The 24,548-nt window shown below is 55.6% G+C and overlaps 1 protein-coding gene across 1 annotated transcript in view; it reads right to left on the bottom strand.

Moving 5' to 3' along the window:
• Nucleotides 1-19,930: 19,930 nt before the first annotated feature.
• LOC142301535 (transcription factor SOX-5-like) overlaps nucleotides 19,931-24,548 on the bottom strand; it is a 250,350-nt gene continuing 245,732 nt past the window's right edge. Inside the window, exons 5-6 of the mRNA XM_075342551.1 lie at nucleotides 21,170-21,342; nucleotides 19,931-20,017 (exon numbers count right to left, since the gene is read on the bottom strand). Coding sequence (XP_075198666.1) covers nucleotides 19,931-20,017; nucleotides 21,170-21,342 — 260 coding nt within the window. The remainder of the gene's footprint in view (nucleotides 20,018-21,169; nucleotides 21,343-24,548) is intronic.

Here is a 24,548-nt window from a genome sequence, read left to right as displayed (position 1 = left end):
GGAACTTTACAAACACTTTTTTCCTTTAGATGAGATGATTTTATAACAATCTGGAATTTAGTTTTGGATCCGGTTCAACTTCTTTCTGTTATCGGCCACAATTAATGCTTTTCTGATGTTGAATGTTATAATTAGCAGCAGTGAGCGGAGTAATTGCCAGCAGAACGCATCTTAATATGTCGCGGGGATCACAGAAGCTGATGCTGCTCCAGATTTTAATGGCGGCGCAGCGGAGTCGTCTGTAAATAAATAACAATCATTTACTTCGTTCCAGCGCGTGAAAAGTCGCCGATGACCAAACACAACAGACGGAGATTTGGCGTCTGCGTGAACCGTGGAGGGGCCCACGTAATGGAAGCGGAGGACGGGGACACGGACGCCGCTCGGGTCACCCAGATGGCGACATCTAATGGAGCTTTCCCCATTTATATACGCCCCAGATAAGTGGTGCGGGGTCACCGGGACACCGGGGCTGTGACCGGGAGGATGCACACTTTCAGTCGCCATTTTTCCGGGGTTTTCTGGCCAGACGCGATCCGATGTCTCCGGACGAGGCAGTGATGATGCGCCCGGACCCCCATTATTGCGCCATTCTCACATTTTATGACCCTTTTTCCTGAAAGCCACTTTTTTTCTGATCTAAACTTTTTTCTCCTTGAAAACTTTCCCGGTGAGTGGCGATGTGCGGCCGTGCCCGGGCGGAGGTCGGCGGCTGTCGTGTAATTACAGATATGGAAATTTCCATCCTGTTTACAAACAAGACGTGTAAACGGCTGCGACCTGCCCGTCAGCGGCGAAACCTCCCGAGACCCCCGGCAGAAGGGACGGCCGCCGAGAGGTAGCATCCCTGTCATCCGCGCAGACAAGTGGGAGTTGTGAGTCTGCGTAATTGCTGCAGGACGGAGACAGGACGGCGATCCCGCGACACCGGGAAGGTGAAAGGACCGGAGGGTTAAAAGGAGCGACAATGTGCCCGGAATAACCGAGACCCCCCTCCCCCGGCTCCGGAGCAAATAGGTGTCTCATTAAGAAGAAGCGGCGACAACCTCCGCGATCAGCCGTCAGCGAAACGACAGCAGAGCCGACACCGAGCGCAAATCATCGAGCAACAACCACCGAGCGCCAATCACCGAGCAACAACCACTGAGCGCAAATCACCGAGCGCAAATCACAGAGCAACAACCACCGAGCAACAACCACTGAGCGCAAATCACCGAGCAACAACCACCGAGCGCAAATCACCAAGCAACAACCACCGAGCAACAACCACTGAGTGCAAATCACCGAGCAACAACCACCGAGCGCAAATCACCAAGCAACAACCACCGAGCAACAACCACTGAGTGCAAATCACCGAGCAACAACCACTGAGCGCAAATCACCGAGCGCAAATCACAGAGCAACAACCACCGAGCAACAACCACTGAGCGCAAATCACCGAGCAACAACCACCGATCAACAACCACTGAGCGCAAATCACCGAGCAACAACCACCGAGCGCAAATCACCGAGCGCAAATCACCGAGCAACAATCACCGAGCAACAATCACCGAGCGCAAATCACCGAGCAACAATCACCGAGCAACAACCACTGAGCGCAAATCACCGAGCGCAAATCACCGAGCGCAAATCACAGAGCAACAACCACCGAGCGCAAATCACCGAGCGCAAATCACAGAGCAACAACCACCGAGCAACAACCACCGAGCGCAAATCACCGAGCGCAAATCACAGAGCAACAACCACCGAGCAACAACCACTGAGCGCAAATCACCGAGCGCAAATCACCGAGCGCAAATCACCGAGCGCAAATCACCGAGCGCAAATCACCGAGCGCAAATCACAGAGCAACAACCACCGAGCAACAACCACTGAGCGCAAATCACCGAGCGCAAATCACCGAGCGCAAATCACCGAGCGCAAATCACAGAGCAACAACCACTGAGCGCAAATCACGGAGCAACAATCACCGAGCGCAAATCACCGAGCAACAATCACCGAGCGCAAATCACCGAGCGCAAATCACCGAGCAACAATCACCGAGCGCAAGTTACCAAGCGCAAGTCACCGAGCAACAATCACCGAGCGCAAATCACCGAGCGCAAATCACCAAGCGCAAATCACCAAGCGCAAATCACCAAGCGCAAATCACCGAGCAACAACCACCGAGCGCAAATCACCGAGCGCAAATCACCGAGCGCAAATCACCGAGCGCAAATCACCGAGCGCAAATCACCGAGCGCAATTCACCGAGCAACAACCACCGAGCGCAACAACCACCGAGAGCAACAACCACCGAGAGCAACAACCACCGAGAGCAACAACCACCGAGTGCAACAACCACCGAGTGCAAATCACCGAGCAACAACCACCGAGCGCAAATCACTGAGCGCAAATCACCGAGCAACAACCACCGAGCGCAAATCACCGAGCGCAAATCACCGAGCGAGACGTTAATTACAGAGACCGCGGAGCTCACACTCTAACGAGCGCACTGACTGCGGAGCTCACACCCTAAAGAGCGCACTGACTGCGGAGCTCACACCCTAAAGAGCGCACTGACTGCAGAGCTCACAGTATAAAGAGCACACTGACTGCAGAGCTCACACCCTAAAGAGCGCACTGACTGCAGAGCTCACACCCTAAAGAGCACACTGACTGCGGAGCTCACACCCTAAAGAGCACACTGACTGCAGAGCTCACACCCTAAAGAGCGCACTGACTGCAGAGCTCACACCCTAAAGAGCGCACTGACTGCGGAGCTCACACCCTAAAGAGCGCACTGACTGCAGAGCTCAGTCTAATGAGCACACTGACTGCGGAGCTCACACCCTAAAGAGCGCACTGACTGCGGAGCTCAGTCTAATGAGCCCACTGACTGCACAGCTCACACTCTAAAAAGCACACTGACTGCAGAGCTCACACCCTATAGAGCACACTGACTGCGGAGCTCAGTCTAATGAGCACACTGACTGCGGAGCTCACAGCCTAAAGAGCGCACTGACTGCGGAGCTCACAGTATAAAGAGCACACTGACTGCAGAGCTCACACCCTAAAGAGCGCACTGACTGCGGAGCTCACACCCTAAAGAGCACACTGACTGCGGAGCTCACACTCTAATGAGCACACTGACTGCAGAGCTCACACTCTAATGAGCACACTGACTGCAGAGCTCACACTCTAAAGAGCATACTGACTGCGGAGCTCACAGTCTAAAGAGCGCACTGACTGCGGAGCTCACACTCTAATGAGCACACTGACTGCAGAGCTCACAGTCTAAAGAGCATACTGACTGCGGAGCTCACAGTCTAAAGAGCACACTGACTGCGGAGCTCACACTCTATTGTCCAGGTTTGGGATGCGCTGAGCTCACACTCTATTTGGGGGCAGTAGAGGGGATTCCCTCGGTGTCCGTCCAGATTTTGGATGCGCTGATTGGCTCCTGCGGGACGTGTGATTGCGCTCGGATTCATCATATCCGCGTCCCTCTGAACCAGGTGGAAGTGACACTGTTGCCTTTAGGTAAATGCTTCCCGCGTTGGCCGGCGTCAGTCTGACTAAGTCGCAGGTTTCCATTTGCATTAATGATGATGCGCGCTTCAGTGGGAGCTTCTATTAATGGTGATGCGCGCTTCGGTGGGAGCTTCTATTAATGGTGATGTGCGCTTCGGTGGGAGCTTCTATTAATGGTGATGCGTTCTTCGGTGGGAGGTTCTATTAATGGTGATGCGTTCTTCGGTGGGAGCTTCTATTAATGGTGATGTGTGCTTTGGTGGGAGCTTCTATTAATGGTGATGCGTGCTTCGGTGGGAGCTTCTATTAATGGTGATGTGTGCTTCGGTGGGAGCTTCTATTAATGGTGATGTGCGCTTCGGTGGGAGCTTCTATTAATGGTGATGCGCGCTTCGGTGGGAGCTTCTATTAATGGTGATGCGTGCTTCGGTGGGAGCTTCTATTAATGGTGATGTGCGCTTCGGTGGGAGGTTCTATTAATGGTGATGTGCGCTTCGGTGGGAGCTTCTATTAATGGTGATGCGCGCTTCGGTGGGAGGTTCTATTAATGGTGATGTGCGCTTCGGTGGGAGCTTCTATTAATGGTGATGCGTTCTTCGGTGGGAGGTTCTATTAATGGTGATGTGCGCTTCGGTGGGAGCTTCTATTAATGGTGATGCGTTCTTCGGTGGGAGCTTCTATTAATGGTGATGTGCGCTTCGGTGGGAGCTTCTATTAATGGTGATGTGCGCTTCGGTGGGAGCTTCTATTAATGGTGATGCGTTCTTCGGTGGGAGCTTCTATTAATGGTGATGCGTGCTTCGGTGGGAGCTTCTATTAATGGTGATGCGTTCTTCGGTGGGAGCTTCTATTAATGGTGATGCGTGCTTTGGTGGGAGCTTCTATTAATGGTGATGGGCGCTTCGGTGGGAGCTTCTATTAATGGTGATGTGCGCTTTGGTGGGAGCTTCTATTAATGGTGATGCGTGCTTCGGTGGGAGCTTCTATTAATGGTGATGTGCGCTTCGGTGGGAGCTTCTATTAATGATGATGCGCGCTTCGGTGGGAGCTTCTATTAATGGTGATGTGCGCTTCAGTGGGAGCTTCTATTAATGGTGATGCGTTCTTCGGTGGGAGCTTCTATTAATGGTGATGCGTGCTTTGGTGGGAGCTTCTATTAATGGTGATGCGCGCTTCGGTGGGAGCTTCTATTAATGGTGATGCGCGCTTCGGTGGGAGCTTCTATTAATGGTGATGCGTGCTTTGGTGGGAGGTTCTATTAATGGTGATGGGCGCTTCGGTGGGAGCTTCTATTAATGGTGATGCGCGCTTCGGTGGGAGGTTCTATTAATAGTGATGGGTGCTTCGGTGGGAGCTTCTATTAATAGTGATGCGCACTTCGGTGGGAGCTTCTATTAATGGTGATGCGTTCTTCGGTGGGAGCTTCTATTAATGGTGATGCGTGCTTTGGTGGGAGCTTCTATTAATGGTGATGTGCGCTTCGGTGGGAGCTTCTATTAATGGTGATGCGCGCTTCGGTGGGAGCTTCTATTAATGGTGATGCGCGCTTCGGTGGGAGCTTCTATTAATGATGATGCGTGCTTCGGTGGGAGCTTCTATTAATGGTGATGTGCTCTTCGGTGGGAGCTTCTATTAATGATGATGCGTGCTTCGGTGGGAGATTCTATTAATGGTGATGCGCGCTTCGGTGGGAGATTCTATTAATGGTGATGCGCGCTTCGGTGGGAGCTTCTATTAATGATGATGCGTGCTTCGGTGGGAGGTTCTATTAATGGTGATGGGCGCTTCGGTGGGAGCTTCTATTAATGGTGATGCGTGCTTCGGTGGGAGGTTCTATTAATGGTGATGGGCGCTTCGGTGGGAGCTTCTATTAATGGTGATGCGCGCTTCGGTGGGAGGTTCTATTAATGGTGATGTGCGCTTCGGTGGGAGCTTCTATTAATAGTGATGCGCACTTCGGTGGGAGCTTCTATTAATGGTGATGCGTTCTTCGGTGGGAGCTTCTATTAATGGTGATGCGTGCTTTGGTGGGAGGTTCTATTAATGGTGATGGGCGCTTCGGTGGGAGCTTCTATTAATGGTGATGCGCGCTTCGGTGGGAGGTTCTATTAATAGTGATGGGTGCTTCGGTGGGAGCTTCTATTAATAGTGATGCGCACTTCGGTGGGAGCTTCTATTAATGGTGATGCGTTCTTCGGTGGGAGCTTCTATTAATGGTGATGCGTGCTTTGGTGGGAGCTTCTATTAATGGTGATGTGCGCTTCGGTGGGAGCTTCTATTAATGGTGATGTGCGCTTCGGTGGGAGCTTCTATTAATGGTGATGTGCGCTTCGGTGGGAGCTTCTATTAATGGTGATGTGCGCTTCGGTGGGAGCTTCTATTAATGGTGATGTGCGCTTCGGTGGGAGCTTCTATTAATGGTGATTCGCGCTTCGGTGGGAGCTTCTATTAATGGTGATTCGCGCTTCGGTGGGAGCTTCTATTAATGGTGATGTGCGCTTCGGTGGGAGCTTCTATTAATGGTGATGTGCGCTTCGGTGGGAGCTTCTATTAATGGTGATGCGTGCTTCGGTGGGAGCTTCTATTAATGATGATGCGTGCTTCGGTGGGAGCTTCTATTAATGGTGATGTGCGCTTCGGTGGGAGCTTCTATTAATGGTGATGCGTGCTTCGGTGGGAGCTTCTATTAATGATGATGCGCGCTTCGGTGGGAGCTTCTATTAATGGTGATGCGCGCTTCGGTGGGAGCTTCTATTAATGATGATGCGTGCTTCGGTGGGAGATTCTATTAATGGTGATGCGCGCTTCGGTGGGAGATTCTATTAATGGTGATGCGCGCTTCGGTGGGAGCTTCTATTAATGATGATGCGTGCTTCGGTGGGAGATTCTATTAATGGTGATGCGCGCTTCGGTGGGAGCTTCTATTAATGATGATGCGTGCTTCGGTGGGAGCTTCTATTAATGGTGATGCGTGCTTCGGTGGGAGCTTCTATTAATGATGATGCGTGCTTCGGTGGGAGATTCTATTAATGGTGATGCGCGTTTCGGTGGGAGCTTCTATTAATGATGATGCGTGCTTCGGTGGGAGCTTCTATTAATGGTGATGCGTGCTTCGGTGGGAGCTTCTATTAATGGTGATGCGCGCTTTGGTGGGAGCTTCTATTAATGGTGATGTGTGCTTCGGTGGGAGATTCTATTAATGGTGATGCGCGCTTCGGTGGGAGCTTCTATTAATGATGATGCGTGCTTCGGTGGGAGATTCTATTAATGGTGATGCGCGCTTCGGTGGGAGATTCTATTAATGGTGATGCGTGCTTCGGTGGGAGCTTCTATTAATGGTGATGCGCGCTTCGGTGGGAGCCTCTATTAATGGTGATGTGCGCTTCGGTGGGAGCTTCTATTAATGGTGATGTGCGCTTCGGTGGGAGCTTCTATTAATGGTGATGCGCGCTTCGGTGGGAGCTTCTATTAATGGTGATGCGTGCTTCGGTGGGAGCTTCTATTAATGGTGATGCGCGCTTCGGTGGGAGCTTCTATTAATGGTGATGCGCGCTTCGGCGGGAGCTTCTATTAATGGTGATGTGCGCTTCGGTGGGAGCTTCTATTAATGGTGATGCGCGCTTCGGTGGGAGCTTCTATTAATGGTGATGTGCGCTTCGGTGGGAGGTTCTATTAATGGTGATGTGCGCTTCGGTGGGAGCCTCTATTAATGGTGATGTGCGCTTCGGTGGGAGCTTCTATTAATGGTGATGCGTTCTTCGGTGGGAGCTTCTATTAATGGTGATGCGCGCTTCGGTGGGAGCTTCTATTAATGGTGATGCACGCTTCGGTGGGAGCTTCTATTAATGGTGATGCGTTCTTCGGTGGGAGCTTCTATTAATGGTGATGTGCGCTTCGGTGGGAGCTTCTATTAATGGTGATGCGTTCTTCGGTGGGAGCTTCTATTAATGGTGATGCGTTCTTCGGTGGGAGCTTCTATTAATGGTGATGCGCGCTTCGGTGGGAGCTTCTATTAATGGTGATGTGCGCTTCGGTGGGAGCTTCTATTAATGGTGATGTGCGCTTCGGTGGGAGCTTCTATTAATGGTGATGCGCGCTTCGGTGGGAGCTTCTATTAATGGTGATGCGTGCTTCGGTGGGAGCTTCTATTAATGGTGATGCGTGCTTCGGTGGGAGCTTCTATTAATGGTGATGTGCGCTTCGGTGGGAGCTTCTATTAATGGTGATGCGTTCTTCGGTGGGAGCTTCTATTAATGGTGATGTGCGCTTCGGTGGGAGCTTCTATTAATGGTGATGCGTGCTTCGGTGGGAGCTTCTATTAATGGTGATGCGTGCTTCGGTGGGAGCTTCTATTAATGGTGATGCGTGCTTCGGTGGGAGCTTCTATTAATGGTGATGCGTGCTTCGGTGGGAGCTTCTATTAATGGTGATGTGCGCTTCGGTGCGAGCTTCTATTAATGGTGATGCGCGCTTCGGTGGGAGCTTTTAGCTGCGGTCACATAATTCCTCGGCTTCATCTTTCACTTACCGCCGCACTTAGCCCCGTCATGTTTCCACTTCCTCCGTAATCGAATAATACAAGTAGTTAGCGAGAAGCCACATTACGGCGTATCACGGGAGGCCATTGTTCGCCGTCCACGCCGCGGCCGCTCTTGTTTAGTAATTATAAAGCCATCAAAAGAGAAAAAAATAAAATAACAAAGTAACAAAGTAACAATCGCGAGGTCTAAATCCCGGCAATTGATGGCCCTAATGCGTGCGACGGGGACGCGGTATTAGGGACGAAAATCCCCGGAGGAAGTCGATGAGCGGCGGCAGCGGCCATTGTTCCCGGCCAACGTGGGCAGGAGTCCTGCTGGGCCGAAGTCGAGCTTAACGCAGCCGGTGGTCGGGATGGGAAAGGTAATTAAGAGAGTGCGGCGTCGGGGGGCGAAGCACCATTGTTTTTGCTCTTTGGATCAGTTATGGTCAGTAGAATAAATAGGAAATCGGTCACATGATCATGGTCCGGGGGGTTAAAGTGGCTGCTATGGCGATAGGACACTGTTGTGGTACAGAACTCGCACTGGCTACACCCAGAGCTGCACTCATATTTCTGCTGGATCTCATTGATAAACTGATATAAAGTTGCTTTGTAAATAGTTTTGTGTGGCTTTACCTGCCGCAGGCTGGCATTGTGCCATCCAGGACGGGCTGGGGGGGCTGCAGACGGCGGAGGTGTGCGGCTCCTCTCTTCCCCACAATGGAGAGTTCAGGAGGCGTCTCGGGGGATGGGAGGCTCCGGCTCCTCATCTCCACGCTCGGACATATGAAAGAAACACCTGTTATAATCCAGACGCAAAGAACGAGACAACAATGGACGAAAACGGAGGGGCGGGCGAGCGAGCGGGGCGAGAGAAAGCGCCAGATGAGATCCTCCGAGCCTGAGAGAAATGGCAGCACCGTCCCCGCTGTCACCGCAGCCAGCGATGAATGTCATCTCTAGAGCGTCAGCTCCGCAGCCGAGAACACACACAGGCGGCCACACGGGAACAGGCGGGTCCAAGTGCCAAAATGTATGTATGGCCCCATATACAGGAGGCGCCCAGAGCGGGGGATGGGGAGGGAGGCGCCCAGAGCGGGGGATGGGGACGGAGGCGCCCAGAGCGGGGGATGGGGAGGGAGGCGCCCAGAGCGGGGGATGGGGACGTAGGCGCCCAGAGCGGGGGATGGGGACGGAGGCGCCCAGAGCGGGGGATGGGGACGGAGGCGCCCAGAGCGGGGGATGGGGACGGAGGCGCCCAGAGCGGGGGATGGGGAGGGAGGCGCCCAGAGCGGGGGATGGGAACGGAAATGCCCAAAACGGGGGATGGTAATGGAGGGGCCCAGAGCGGGGGATGGGGACGGAGGTGCTCTGCAGGGAGGGGTCTCTGCTCGGCCACCAGGGGTCGCTCTGCAGGGAGGGGGCTCTGCTCGGCCACCAGGGGTCGCTCTGCAGGGAGGGGGCTCTGCTCGGCCACCAGGGGTCGCTCTGCAGGGAGGGGGCTCTGCTCGGCCACCAGGGGTCGCTCTGCAGGGAGGGGGCTCTGCTCGGCCACCAGGGGTCGCTCTGCAGGGAGGGGGCTCTGCTCGGCCACCAGGGGTCGCTCTGCAGGGAGGGAGCTCTGCTCGGCCACCAGTTTTGGCATGGCATGCATGTCTGCACCCACTGTGAAATTTGGTGGAGGATCAGTGATGATGTGGGGATGCCTCAGCAATGCTGGAATTGGGCAGGTTAAACTTTGCGAAGGACGTATGAATCAAGCCGCATACAAGGCTATCCTGGAAAAACAGCTGCTGCCTTCTGCTCAGGCAATGTTCCCTAACTCTGAGGACTGGTTTTTCCAGCAGGACAATGCACCATGCCACACAGCTAGGTCATCAATGTGTGGATGAAGGACCACCACATCAAAATCCTGTCATGGCCAGCCCAATCTCCAGACCTGAACCCCATTGAAAACCTCTGGAATGTAATCAAGAGGAAGATGGATAGTCACAAGCCATCAAACAAAGAAGAACTGCTTACATGTCTGCACCAGAAGTGGCATAAGGTCACCCAAAAGCAGTGCATTGTTCTGTTATTTTCACCATATATCATATGTATATATATATATATATATATATATATATATATATATATATATATAAAACCCCCCCGGCCCTTACATATATATAACCCCCCCGGCCCTCACACACACATATATATATATATATATATATATATATAACCCCCCCGGCCCTCACATATATATATATAACCCCCCCGGCCCTCACATATATATATATAACCCCCCCGGCCCTCACATATATATATATATAACCCCCCCGGCCCTCACATATATATATAACTCCCCCGGCCCTCACATATATATAACCCCCCCGACCCTCACATATATATCTAACCCCCCCGGCCCTCACATATATATATAACCCCCCCGGCCCTCACATATATATATAACCCCCCCGGACCTCACATATATATATATATATATATATAAAACCCCCCAGTCCCTCACAGACGCCATGCAGATGCCCAGGAGCCGCCGTCTTCCCCGTTAATTGCCCCTTTGGTTCCTGCGCTCGTTAGTGCGGCAGTGACGCAGCCGCTCAGCGTTCACCGCTCCGGAGCTGGAATCATTCTCCGCTTTGTCTCTGGATTGTGCAGGTTTTTTTTTTGTTCTCGCGACTTATCTCAAGGCTACTTACACCAACAAAGACGTCCGCTGCCGAGAGCGAGAGAACGCCAAACACCTGAGGATGATTATTACTCTATTCATCGCTGCAACCGCGGCCAGCGCAGGTGCAAACCCCAATACTGAGCATACACGTATCACACACACAGGAACTGGTGTCACCGGCAGTCCCATGTAACACTGCACATGACACTGTGATAATGTAGTAATGTCACCTGCAGTCCTATGTAACACCACAGATAACACAGTGATATCTCTGAGTACAGATAATGTAGTAGATGTCACCTGCAGTCCTATGTAACACCACAGATAACACAGTGATATCTCTGAGTACAGATAATGCAGTAGATGTCACCTGCAGTCCTATGTAACACCACAGATAACACAGTGATATCTCTGAGTACAGATAATGTAGTAGATGTCCCCGGCAGTCCTATGTAACTCCACAGATAACACAGTGATATCTCTCTGAGTACAGATAATGTAGTAGATGTCACCTGCAGTCCTATGTAACACCACAGATAACACAGTGATATCTCTGAGTACAGATAATGTAGTAGATGTCCCCGGCAGTCCTATGTAACACCACAGATAACACAGTGATATCTCTCTGAGTACAGATAATGTAGTAGGTGTCACCTGCAGTCCTATGTAACATCACAGATAACACAGTGATTTCTCTGAGTACAGATAATGTAGTAGATGTCCCCGGCAGTCCCATGTAACACTGCACATAACACTGTGATAATATAGTAATATCACCTGCAGTCCACAGCACATATAGCGCTCTTGCGGTGGCGGCTGGCTGTGCGCTCCCGTCAGTTGTCACACGTGTATACAGACACCGGTGTTTTACTCTTCAGCGAGGAGAAAGCTCGTTGTGACACTCGTCACTCAGCGGCAACAGACGACGGCGAGGAAGGAAAAGATCTGAAGAGCGCGGATATCATTAGATTATACCGGGAGCACGATTATTATATCATATATATAATGCGGGATATTCTGTGGTGCTATATACTGCAGTGCTATATACCACGGTGCCGTATTCCGCAGTGCTGTATTCTTCTGTGGTGCTATATACTGTGGTGCTATATACTGTGGTGCTATATACCGCCGTGCCGTATTCTGTGGTGCTATATACTGTGGTGCTATATACCGCGGTGCCGTATTCTTCTGTGCCGTATTCTGCGGTGCTATATACCGCGGTGCCGTATTCTGTAGTGCTATATACCACGGTGCCGTATTCTGTGGTGCTATAAACCGCGGTGCCGTATACTGTGGTGCTATATACCGCAGTGCCGTATTCTGCGGTGCTATATACCGCGGTGCCGTATTCTGTGGTGCTATATACCACGGTGCCGTATTCTGTGGTGCTATATACCACGGTGCCATATTCTGTAGTGCTATATACCGCGGTGCCGTATTCTGCGGTGCTATATACCACGGTGCCATATTCTGTAGTGCTATATACCACGGTGCCGTATTCTGCGGTGCTATATACCGCGGTGCCGTATTCTGTGGTGCTATATACCGCGGTGCCGTATTCTGCGGTGCTATATACCACGGTGCCATATTCTGTAGTGCTATATTCCGCGGTGCCGTATTCTGCGGTGCTATATACCGCGGTGCCGTATTCTGTGGTGCTATATACCGCGGTGCCGTATTCTGCGGTGCTATATACCGCGGTGCTGTATTCTGTGGTGCTATATTCCGCGGTGCCGTATTCTGTGGTGCTATATACCACGGTGCCGTATTCTGCGGTGCTATATACCGCGGTGCCGTATTCTGTAGTGCTATATTCCGCGGTGCCGTATTCTGTGGTGCTATATACTGTGGTGCTATATTCCGCGGTGCCGTATTCTTCTGTGCCGTATTCTGCGGTGCTATATACCGCGGTGCCGTATTCTGTAGTGCTATATACCGCGGTGCCGTATACTGTGGTGCTATATACCGCGGTGCCGTATTCTGTGGTGCTATATACCGCAGTGCCGTATTCTGCGGTGCTATATACCGCGGTGCCGTATTCTGTAGTGCTATATACCGCGGTGCCGTATACTGTGGTGCTATGTACCGCGGTGCCGTATACTGTGGTGCTATATACCGCGGTGCCGTATACTGTGGTGCTATATACCGCGGTGCCGTATACTGTGGTGCTATATACCGCGGTGCCGTATTCTGTGGTGCTATATACTGTGGTGCTATATACCGCGGTGACGTATACTGTGGTGCTATATACCGCGGTGCCGTATTCTTCTGTGCCGTATTCTGTAGTGCTATAAACCGCGGTGCCGTATTCTGCGGTGCTATATACCACGGTGCCGTATTCTGTAGTGCTATATACCGCGGTGCCGTATTCTGTAGTGCTATATACCGCGGTGCCGTATTCTGTGGTGCTATATTCCGCGGTGCCGTATTCTGTGGTGCTATATTCCGCGGTGCCGTATACTGTGGTGCTATATTCCGCGGTGCCGTATTCTGCGGTGCTATATACCGCGGTGCCGTGTTCTTCTGTGCCGTATTCTGTAGTGCTATATACCGCGGTGCCGTTTACTGTGGTGCTATATACCGCGGTGCCGTATACTGTGGTGCTATATACCGCGGTGCCGTATTCTGTGGTGCTATATACTGTGGTGCTATATACCCGCGGTGCGTATTCTTCTGTGCCGTATTCTGCGGTGCTATATACCGCGGTGCCGTATTCTGTAGTGCTATATACCGCGGTGCCGTATACTGTGGTGCTATATACCGCGGTGCCGTATACTGTGGTGCTATATACGACGGTGCCGTATTCTGTAGTGCTATAAACCGCGGTGCCGTATTCTGCGGTGCTATATACCACGGTGCCGTATTTTGTGGTGCTATATACCGCGGTGCCATATTCTGTAGTGCTATATACCGCGGTGCCGTATTCTGTGGTGCTATATACCGCGGTAACGTATTCTGTAGTGCTATATACCGCGGTGCCGTATTCTGTGGTGCCGTATTCCGCGGTGCCGTATTCTGTGGTGCCGTATTCCGCGGTGCCGTATTCTCTGGTGCTATATTCCGCGGTGCCGTATTCCGCGGTGCCGTATTCCGCGGTGCCGTATTCTGTGGTGCTATATACCGCGGTGCCGTATTCTGTGGTGCTATATACCGCGGTGCCGTATTCTGTGGTGCTATATACCGCAGTGCCGTATTCTGTGGTGCTATATACCGCGGTGCCGTATTCTGTGGTGCTATATACCGCGGTGCCGTATTCTGTGGTGCTATATACCGCGGTGCCGTATTCTGTGGTGCTATATTCCGCGGTGCCGTATTCTGTGGTGCTATATACCGCGGTGCCGTATTCTGTGGTGCTATATACCGCGGTGCCGTATTCTGTGGTGCTATATACCGCGGGTGCCGTATTCTGTGGTGCTATATACCGCGGTGCCGTATTCTGTGGTGCTATATACCGCGGTGCCGTATTCTGTGGTGCTATATACCGCGGTGCCGTATTCTGTGGTGCTATATACCGCGGTGCCGTATTCTGTGGTGCTATATACCGCGGTGCCGTATTCTGTGGTGCTATATTCCGCGGTGCCGTATTCTGTGGTGCTATATACCGCGGTGCCGTATACTGTGGTGCTATATACCGCGGTGCCGTATTCTGTGGTGCTATATACCGCGATGCCGTATTCCGCGGTGCTATATTCTGCAGTGCCGTATTCCCGCCGGCTCCCAGCGCCGTCTTCTGCCCCCCGGTCTCGCTCCTTTTATCTCTGCGCTGTGGGGTCTCTTCCGGCCGGTGTCTGTCGGGGTCTTTCCGGGGTCACTATCAATCCCCTCAGTACAATATAATAATAATGTATTCAAGATGTGTCCTGAGTGTGTGGAGCGACACTGCTGGTGGTGAAGGGGTTAACCCTGCGGAGCCCCCCCTCCCCCGCTCCCTTTGTGTTTTTGATGTGCGGGTTCCCAGGCGGTGATGTGAGGGTGGGCTCCGGCCTGATAACTGATCGCTCATCAGCTGGGCCGCTTCTGTGAGAAACAATTGTCCCCCCTCGCTGCGCCGCGCGCTCACGCCATCGGCAAAAGGTTGGCGAGTCATGGGAAAAGCAGCTGAGAACAGGACTGGAGGCCGGGGGGGCCGCAGCGAGGCCGAAGACAGGACTGGAGGCCGGGGGGCCGCAGCGAGGCCGAAGACAGGACTGGAGGCCGGGGGGGCCGCAGCGAGGCCGAAGACAGGACTGGAGGCCGGGGGGCCGCAGCGAGGCCGAAGACAGGACTGGAGGCCGGGGGGCCCGCAGCGAGGCCGAAGACAGGACTGGAGGCCGGGGGGCCGCAGCGAGGCCGAAGACAGGACTGGAGGCCGGGGGGCCGCAGCGAGGCCGAGGACAGGACTGGAGGCCGGGGAGCCGCAGCGAGGCCGAGGACAGGACTGGAGGCCGGGGGGGCCGCAGCGAGGCCGAGGACAGGACTGGAGGCCGGGGGGGCCGCACCGAGGCCGAGGACAGGACTGGAGGCCGGGAGGCCGCACCGAGGCAGAGGACAGGACTGGAGGCCGGGAGGCCGCACCGAGGCCGAGGACAGGACTGGAGGCCGGGGGGCCGCAGCAGAGGCCAAGGACAGGACTGGAGGCCGGGGGGCCGCACCGAGGCCGAGGACAGGACTGGAGGCAAGGGGGCCGCACCGAGGTCGAAGACAGGAATGGAGGCCGGGGGGCCGCAGCGAGGCCGAAGACAGGACTGGAGGCCGGGGGGGCCGCAGCGAGGCCGAAGACAGGACTGGAGGCCGGGGGGCCGCAGCGAGGCCGAGGACAGGACTGGAGGCCGGAGAGGCCGCAGCGAGGCCGAGGACAGGACTGGAGGCCGGAGGGCCGCAGCGAGGCCGAGGACAGGACTGGAGGCCGGGGGGGCCGCACCGAGGCCGAGGACAGGACTGGAGGCCGGGGGGTCGCACCGAGGCCGAGGACAGGGACTGGAGGCCGGGAGGCCGCACCGAGGCAGAGGACAGGACGGGAGGCCGCACCGAGGCCGAGGACAGGACTGGAGGCCGGGGGGCCGCAGCGAGGCCAAGGACAGGACTGGAGGCCGGGGGGGCCGCACCGAGGCCGAGGACAGGACTGGAGGCAAGGGGGCCGCACCGAGGTCGAAGACAGGAATGGAGGCCGGGGGGCTGCACCAAGGCGCCGGACAGGACTGGAGGCCGGGGGGCCGCACCGAGGCCGAGGACAGGACTGGAGGCCGGGGGGCCGCAGCGAGGCCAAGGACAGGACTGGAGGCCGGGGGGCCGCACCGAGGCCGAGGACAGGACTGGAGGCCGGGGGGCCGCACCGAGGCCGAAGACAGGAATGGAGGCCGGGGGGCTGCACCGAGGCCGAGGACAGGACTGGAGGCAAGGGGGCCGCACCGAGGTCGAAGACAGGAATGGAGGCCAGGGGCTGCACCAAGGCCGCGGACAGGACTGGAGGCCGGGGGGCCGCACCGAGGCCGAGGACAGGACTGGAGGCCGGGGGGGCCGCAGCGAGGCCAAGGACAGGACTGGAGGCCGGGGGGCCGCACCGAGGCCGAGGACAGGACTGGGAGGCCGGGGGGGGGGGGGCCGCACCGAGGCCGTCCCCATGTTCACAAGATGCAGGAAAACAGCTGTTGCTGACACAGCGCTGCCAGGGACCGCGCGCCCCCCCCGCGACCAGACCTCAAGACCGCGCGTCCCCCCACAAGCAGACTAAGGACCACACGTCTCCCCCGCAACCAGACTCCGGAACTGCGCGACCTCCACGACCAGATTCGGAGGCACATCCCCCTATGATCAGTGGCGGCCAGCACATCCCCCTATGATCAGTGGTGATCAGCACATCCCCCTATGATCAGTGGCGGCAGCACATCCCCCTATGATCAGTGGAGGCAGCACATCCCCCTATGATCAGTGGAGGCAGCATATCCCCCTATGATCAGTGGAGGCAGCACATCCCCCTATGATCAGTGGTGATCAGCACATCCCCCTATGATCAGTGGAGGCAGCACATCCCCCTATGATCAGTGGAGGCAGCACATCCCCCTATGATCAGTGGAGGCAGCACATCCCCCTATGATCAGTGGTGATCAGCACATCCCCCTATGATCAGTGGAGGCAGCACATCCCCCTATGATCAGTGGAGGCAGCATATCCCCCTATAATCAGTGGCGGCCAGCACATCCCCCTATGATCAGTGGTGATCAGCACATCCCCCTATGATCAGTGGTGATCAGCACATCCCCCTATGATCAGTGGTGGTCAGCACATCCCCCTATGATCAGTGGCGGAAGCACATACCCCTATGATCAGTGGCGGTCAGCACATCCCCCTATGATCAGTGGCGGTCAGCACATCCCCCTATGATCAGTGGCGGTCAGCACATACCCCTATGATCAGTGGCGGTCAGCACATCCCCCTATGATCAGTGGCGGTCAGCACATCCCCCTATGATCAGTGGCGGCAGCACATCCCCCTATGATCAGTGGCGGAAGCACATCCCCCTATGATCAGTGTGGAGGCAGCACATCCCCCTATGATCAGTGGTGATCAGCACATCCCCCTATGATCAGTGGAGGCAGCACATCCCCCTATGATCAGTGGCGGGAGCACATCCCCCTATGATCAGTGGCGGCAGCACATCCCCCTATGATCAGTGGAGGCAGCACATCCCCCTATGATCAGTGGCGGACAGCACATCCCCCTATGATCAGTGGCGGACAGCACATCCCCCTATGATCAGTGGCGGACAGCACATCCCCCTATGATCAGTGGTGATCAGCACATCCCCCTATGATCAGTGGTGATCAGCACATCCCCCTATGATCAGTGGCGGACAGCACATCCCCCTATGATCAGTGGTGATCAGCACATCCCCCTATGATCAGTGGCGGGCAGCACATCCCCTATGATCAGTGGCGGCAGCACATCCCCCTATGATCAGTGGCGGCAGCACATCCCCCTATGATCAGTGGCGGGCAGCACATCCCCCTATGATCAGTGGCGGTCAGCACATCCCCCTATGATCAGTGGCGGTCAGCACATCCCCCTATGATCAGTGGTGATCAGCACATCCCCCTATGATCAGTGGTGATCAGCACATCCCCCTATGATCAGTGGCGGACAGCACATCCCCCTATGATCAGTGGTGATCAGCACATCCCCCTATGATCAGTGGCGGGCAGCACATCCCCCTATGATCAGTGGCGGCAGCACATCCCCCTATGATCAGTGGCGGAAGCACATCCCCCTATGATCAGTGGCGGCAGCACATCCCCCTATGATCAGTGGCGGCAGCACATCCCCCTATGATCAGTGGAGGCAGCACATCCCCCTATGATCAGTGGAGGCAGCACATCCCCCTATGATCAGTAGCGGGCAGGACATCCCCCTATGATCAGTGGCAGGCAGCACATCCCCCTATGATCAGTGGTGATCAGCACATCCCCCTATGATCAGTGGAGGCAGCACATCCCCCTATGATCAGTGGAGGCAGCACATCCCCCTATGATCAGTGCGGCAGCACATCCCCCTATGATCAGTGGCGGAGGCACATCCCCCTATGATCAGTGGCGAAGGCACATCCCCCTATGATCAGTGGAGGCAGCACATCCCCCTATGATCAGTGGCGGCAGCACATCCCCCTATGATCAGTGGCGGCAGCACATCCCCCTATGATCAGTGGCAGACAGCACATCCCCCTACGATCAGTGGAGGCAGCACATCCCCCTATGATCAGTGGAGGCAGCACATCCCCCTATGATCAGTGGAGGCAGCACATCCCCTACGATCAGTGGAGGCAGCACATCCCCCTACGATCAGTGGAGGCAGCACATCCCCCTATGATCAGTGGCGGCAGCACATCCCCCTATGATCAGTGGAGGCAGCACATCCCCCTATGATCAGTGGCGGCAGCACATCCCCCTATGATCAGTGGCAGCCAGCACATCCCCCTACGATCAGTGGCGGCAGCACATCCCCCTATGATCAGTGGCGGCAGCACATCCCCCTATGATCAGTGGCGGCAGCACATCCCCCTATGATCAGTGGCGGCAGCATATCCCCCTATAATCAGTGGCGGCAGCACATCCCCCTATGATCAGTGGCGGCAGCACATCCCCTATGATCAGTGGCGGCAGCACATCCCCCTATGATCAGTGGCGGCAGCACATCCCCCTATGATCAGTGGAGGCAGCACATCCCCCTATGATCAGTGGAGGCAGCATATCCCCCTATGATCAGTGGTGATCAGCACATCCCCCTATGATCAGTGGCGGCAGCACATCCCCCTATGATCAGTGGCGGCAGCACATCCCCCTATGATCAGTGGAGGCAGCACATCCCTCTATGATCAGTGGCGGCAGCACATCCCCCTATGATCAGTGGCGGCAGCATATCCCCCTATAATCAGTGGCGGCAGCACATCCCCCTATGATCAGTGGAGGCAGCACATCCCCTATGATCAGTGGCAGCCAGCACATCCCCCTACGATCAGTGGCGGCAGCACATCCCCCTATGATCAGTGGCGGCAGCACATCCCCTATGATCAGTGGCGGCAGCACATCCCCCTATGATCAGTGGCGGCAGCACATCCCCCTATGATCAGTGGCGGCAGCACATCCCCCTATGATCAGTGGCGGCAGCACATCCCTCTATGATCAGTGGTGGTCAGCACATCCCTCTATGATCAGTGGTGGTCAGCACATCCCCCTATGATCAGTGGAGGCAGCACATCCCCCTATGATCAGTGGAGGCAGCACATCCCCCTATGATCAGTGGCGGCAGCACATCCCCCTATGATCAGTGGCGGCAGCACATCCCCCTATGATCAGTGGCGGCAGCACATCCCCCTATGATCAGTGGCAGCAGCAGTTTCGTGTGTTGCATTTTTCTACAGAACTGGAGAAATTCCAGAAAAGACACAAGATACAAATGTATCAATTTGCGGTTACACTGGAGCAGCCGCACCGCATGCCCGGAGGCTTAGATCAGATCTCACCTGGAATACGATGCACGCAGCAAACAACAGGGAGCTCACACTCGCAGCGGGCGACACTACTTGTGGGGAGATGCTAGGGCCTGATATTGGTTTCTGCCAATAAGTTTGCTGTAGGATGTGACAATTCCTGGAAATTCTATGTAAATCTGCAGAAGTGGGAGGAGCTCTACAGTTGACTCCTCCCACAAGCTGTGATATGACAGAAGATATGCGTAGGTGGAGATCCCCTTTAAGGCGGTGTCCTCACCTGTATTTGCTGCTGGAGCAGGTTGATCTTGTGCTGCTGCTGCAGGAGCTGCTGCTGTTGCCGTGCAATCTGCCAAAGGAAGGGGATTATAATAATGGTATCATGACTTCATGATGATGTCTGAGGGAAGGGGCTGGGGTGGGGAGAGGGCCGAGGACGGGGCTGGGCTGGGGAGAGGGCCGGGGAGGGGGCTGGAGTGGGGAGAGGGCCGAAAAGGGAGCTGGGGTGGGGAGAGGGTCGCGGAGGGGGCTGGAGTGGGGAGAGGGCCGAAAAGGGAGCTGGGGTGGGAAGAGGGCCGCGGAGGGGGCTGGGGAGAGGGCTGAGGGTGAGGAGAGGGCCGGGGAGGGGGCTGGGGTGGGGAGAGGGCCGGGGAGGGGGCTGGGGTTGGGAGAGGGCCGGGGAGGGGGCTGGGTTGGGAGAGGGCCGGGTAGAGAGCCGGGGAGGGGGCTGGGGTGGGGAGAGGGCCGGGGAGGGGGGCTGGGCTGGGGAGAGGGCCGGGGAGGTGGCTGGAGTGGGGAGAGGGCCGAAAAGGGAGCTGGGGTGGGGAGAGGGCCGCGGAGGGGGCTGGGGAGAGGGCTGAGGGTGAGGAGAGGGCCGGGGAGGGGGCTGGGGTGGGGAGAGGGGCCGGGGAGGGGGCTGGGGTTGGGAGAGGGCCGGGTAGAGAGCCGGGGAGGGGGCTGGGGTGGGGAGAGGGCTGGGGAGGAGGCTGGGGTGATAGCCGGGGTGAGGGCTTGGATAGGGGGGACGGGGAGGGTGCTGGGGGTGATAGCCAGGGTGAGGGCTGGGAGCCGGGGGTGAGGGCTGGGTGAAGGCTGGAGTGGGGGGCTGGGGTGGGGGCCGGGGGTGAGGGTTGGGGTGGGGCCGGGGTGAGGGTTGGGGTGGGGGCCGGGGTGAGGGTTGGGGTGGGGGCCGGGGTGAGGGTTGGGGTGGGGGTGGGGGCCGGGGTGAGGGTTGGGGTGGGGGACGGGGTGAGGGCTCAGGTGGGGACTCAAGTGGGGGCTGTGGTGAGGGCTGCGGTGGGAGCCTGGGTGGGGGCAAGGGAGGGAGCTGGGGGCCATTGTGGGGGCTGGGGTCGGAGGTGGGGTTATAGCTGGATTAGGGGCCGAGGTGGGAGCCGGGATAAGGGCTGCAGTGGGAGCTGGGATGGGGGTGGGAGCTGGGGTGGTGGTCGGGGTGGGGGCCGGAGTGGGGGCTGGGTTTGGGGCCGTCTTGCGGACTCACCTGCTCTTGCTGCTGTTTCGCCAGCTCCATCTGCTGCCGCTGTTTCTCGATCTGAGAAGCGGCCAGTTTCTTCTGCTCGTCGTGTGCTGCCAGCAGTTGCTCTCGCAGGCTGGTGAGCTGGTTTATCATCCCCATGAGCTGACGCTCCTTCTCCGCTAGACTTTCCGGAGTCCCTGGAGATGGAAGCAAGAATTAATGGTATGTTCCGTACGCCAATGATACATGGTCAGCGACTGAGTGCCCCCGCTCTGCCAGCACAGAGACCCCCCGAGTAATGGACAACATGGATCTACAACAGAGCAGCTGCTCACGACAGTCCCTGAACCAGGAGGAAGCCATCACCGATCTCCCACCATCTACAGAGAGCGATCACCGATCTCCCACCATCTACAGAGAGTGATCACCGATCTCCCACCGTCTACAGAGAGCGATCACCGATCTCCCACCATCTACAGAGAGCGATCACACCGATCTCCCACTATCTACAGAGAGCGATCACCAATCTCCCACTATCTACAGAGAGCGATCACCGATCTCTTCCCCCCCACCATCTACAGAGAGAGCGATCACCGATCTCCCACCATCTACAGAGAGCGGTCACCGATCTCCCACTATCTACAGAGAGCGATCACCGATCTCCCACCGTCTACAGAGAGAGCGATCACCGATCTCCACCATCTACAGAGAGCGATCACCGATCTCCCACTATCTACAGAGAGCGATCACCGATCTCCCACATCTACAGAGAGCGATCACCGATCTCCCACCATCTACAGAGAGCGATCACCGATCTCCCACTATCTACAGAGAGCGATCACCGATCTCCCACCGTCTACAGAGAGAGCGATCACCGATCTCCCACCATCTACAGAGAGCGATCACCGATCTCCCACTATCTACAGAGAGCGATCACCGATCTCCCACCATCTACAGAGAGCGATCACCGATCTCCCACCATCTACAGAGAGAGCGATCACCGATCTCCCACTATCTACAGAGAGAGCCGATCACCGATCTCCCACCATCTACAGAGGGCGATCACCGATCTCCCACCATCTACAGAGAGAGCGATCACCGATCTCCCCCCATCTACAGAGAGCGATCACCGATCTCTCACCATCTACAGAGAGCGATCACCGATCTCCCACCATCTACAGAGAGCGATCACCGATCTCCCACCATCTACAGAGAGCGATCACCGATCTCCCACCATCTACAGAGAGTGATCACCGATCTCCCACCATCTACAGAGAGCGATCACCGATCTCCCACCATCTACAGAGAGCGATCACCGATCTCCCACCATCTACAGAGAGCGATCACCGATCTCCCACCATCTACAGAGAGTGATCACCGATCTCCCACCATCTACAGAGAGTGATCACCGATCTCCCACCATCTACAGAGAGAGCGATCACCGATCTCCCACCATCTACAGAGGGCGATCACCGATCTCCCACCATCTACAGAGAGTGATCACCGATCTCCCACCATCTACAGAGAGAGCGATCACCGATCTCCCACTATCTACAGAGAGAGCGATCACCGATCTCCCACCATCTACAGAGGGCGATCACCGATCTCCCACCATCTACAGAGAGAGCGATCACCGATCTCCCACCATCTACAGAGGGCGATCACCGATCTCCACCATCTACAGAGAGCGATCACCGATCTCCCACCATCTACAGAGAGCGATCACCGATCTCCCACCATCTACAGAGAGAGCGATCACCGATCTCCCACTATCTACAGAGAGAGCGATCACCGATCTCCCACCATCTACAGAGGGCGATCACCGATCTCCCACCATCTACAGAGAGCGATCACCGATCTCCCACCATCTACAGAGAGCGATCACCGATCTCCCACCATCTACAGAGAGCGATCACCGATCTCCCACCATCTACAGAGAGCGATCACCGATCTCCCACCATCTACAGAGAGTGATCACCGATCTCCCACCATCTACAGAGAGTGATCACCGATCTCCCACCATCTACAGAGAGAGCGATCACCGATCTCCCACCATCTACAGAGAGCGATCACCGATCTCCCACTATCTACAGAGAGAGCGATCACCGATCTCCCACCATCTACAGAGAGCGATCACCGATCTCCCCCCATCTACAGAGAGAGCGATCACCGATCTCCCCCCATCTACAGAGGGAGCGATCATCGATCTCCCACCATCTACAGAGAGCGATCACCGATCTCCCACCATCTACAGAGAGCGATCACCGATCTCCCACCATCTACAGAGAGAGCCATCACCGATCTCCCACCATCTACAGAGAGTGATCACCGATCTCCCACCATCTACAGAGAGAGCCATCACCGATCTCCCACCATCTACAGAGAGCGATCACCGATCTCCCACCATCTACAGAGAGAGCGATCACCGATCTCCCACCATCTACAGAGAGCGATCACCGATCTCCCACCATCTACAGAGAGTGATCACCGATCTCCCACCATCTACAGAGAGAGCCATCACCGATCTCCCACCATCTACAGAGAGCGATCACCGATCTCCCACCATCTACAGAGAGTGATCACCGATCTCCCACCATCTACAGAGAGAGCCATCACCGATCTCCCACCATCTACAGAGAGTGATCACCGATCTCCCACCATCTACAGAGAGTGATCACCGATCTCCCACCATCTACAGAGAGAGCGATCACCGATCTCCCACTATCTACAGAGAGCGATCACCGATCTCCCACCATCTACAGAGAGCGATCACCGATCTCCCACTATCTACAGAGAGCGATCACCGATCTCTCACCATCTACAGAGAGCGATCACCGATCTCTCACCATCTACAGAGAGCGATCACCGATCTCCCACTATCTACAGAGAGCGATCACCGATCTCCCACCATCTACAGAGAGCGATCACCGATCTCCCACCATCTCCAGAGAGCGATCACCGATCTCCCACTATCTACAGAGAGCGATCACCGATCTCCCACCATCTACAGAGAGAGCGATCACCGATCTCCCACCATCTACAGAGAGCGATCACCGATCTCCCACCATTTACAGAGAGTGATCACCGATCTCCCCCCATCTACAGAGAGTTTTCACCGATCTCCCACCATCTACAGAGAGTGATCACCGATCTCCCACCGATCTCCCCCATCTACAGAGAGAGCGATCACCGATCTCCCACCATCTACAGAGGGCGATCACCGATCTCCCACCATCTACAGAGGGCGATCACCGATCTCCCACCATCTACAAGAGAGCGATCACCGATCTCCCACCATCTACAGAGAGCGATCACCGATCTCCCACCATCTACAGAGAGAGCGATCACCGATCTCCCACTATCTACAGAGAGAGCGATCACCGATCTCCCACCATCTACAGAG

This window comes from Anomaloglossus baeobatrachus, chromosome 4 (genome assembly GCF_048569485.1).
Source record: "Anomaloglossus baeobatrachus isolate aAnoBae1 chromosome 4, aAnoBae1.hap1, whole genome shotgun sequence".
Classification (NCBI taxonomy): domain Eukaryota; kingdom Metazoa; phylum Chordata; class Amphibia; order Anura; family Aromobatidae; genus Anomaloglossus; species Anomaloglossus baeobatrachus.
This window is presented reverse-complemented; position numbering and strand designations above follow the sequence as displayed.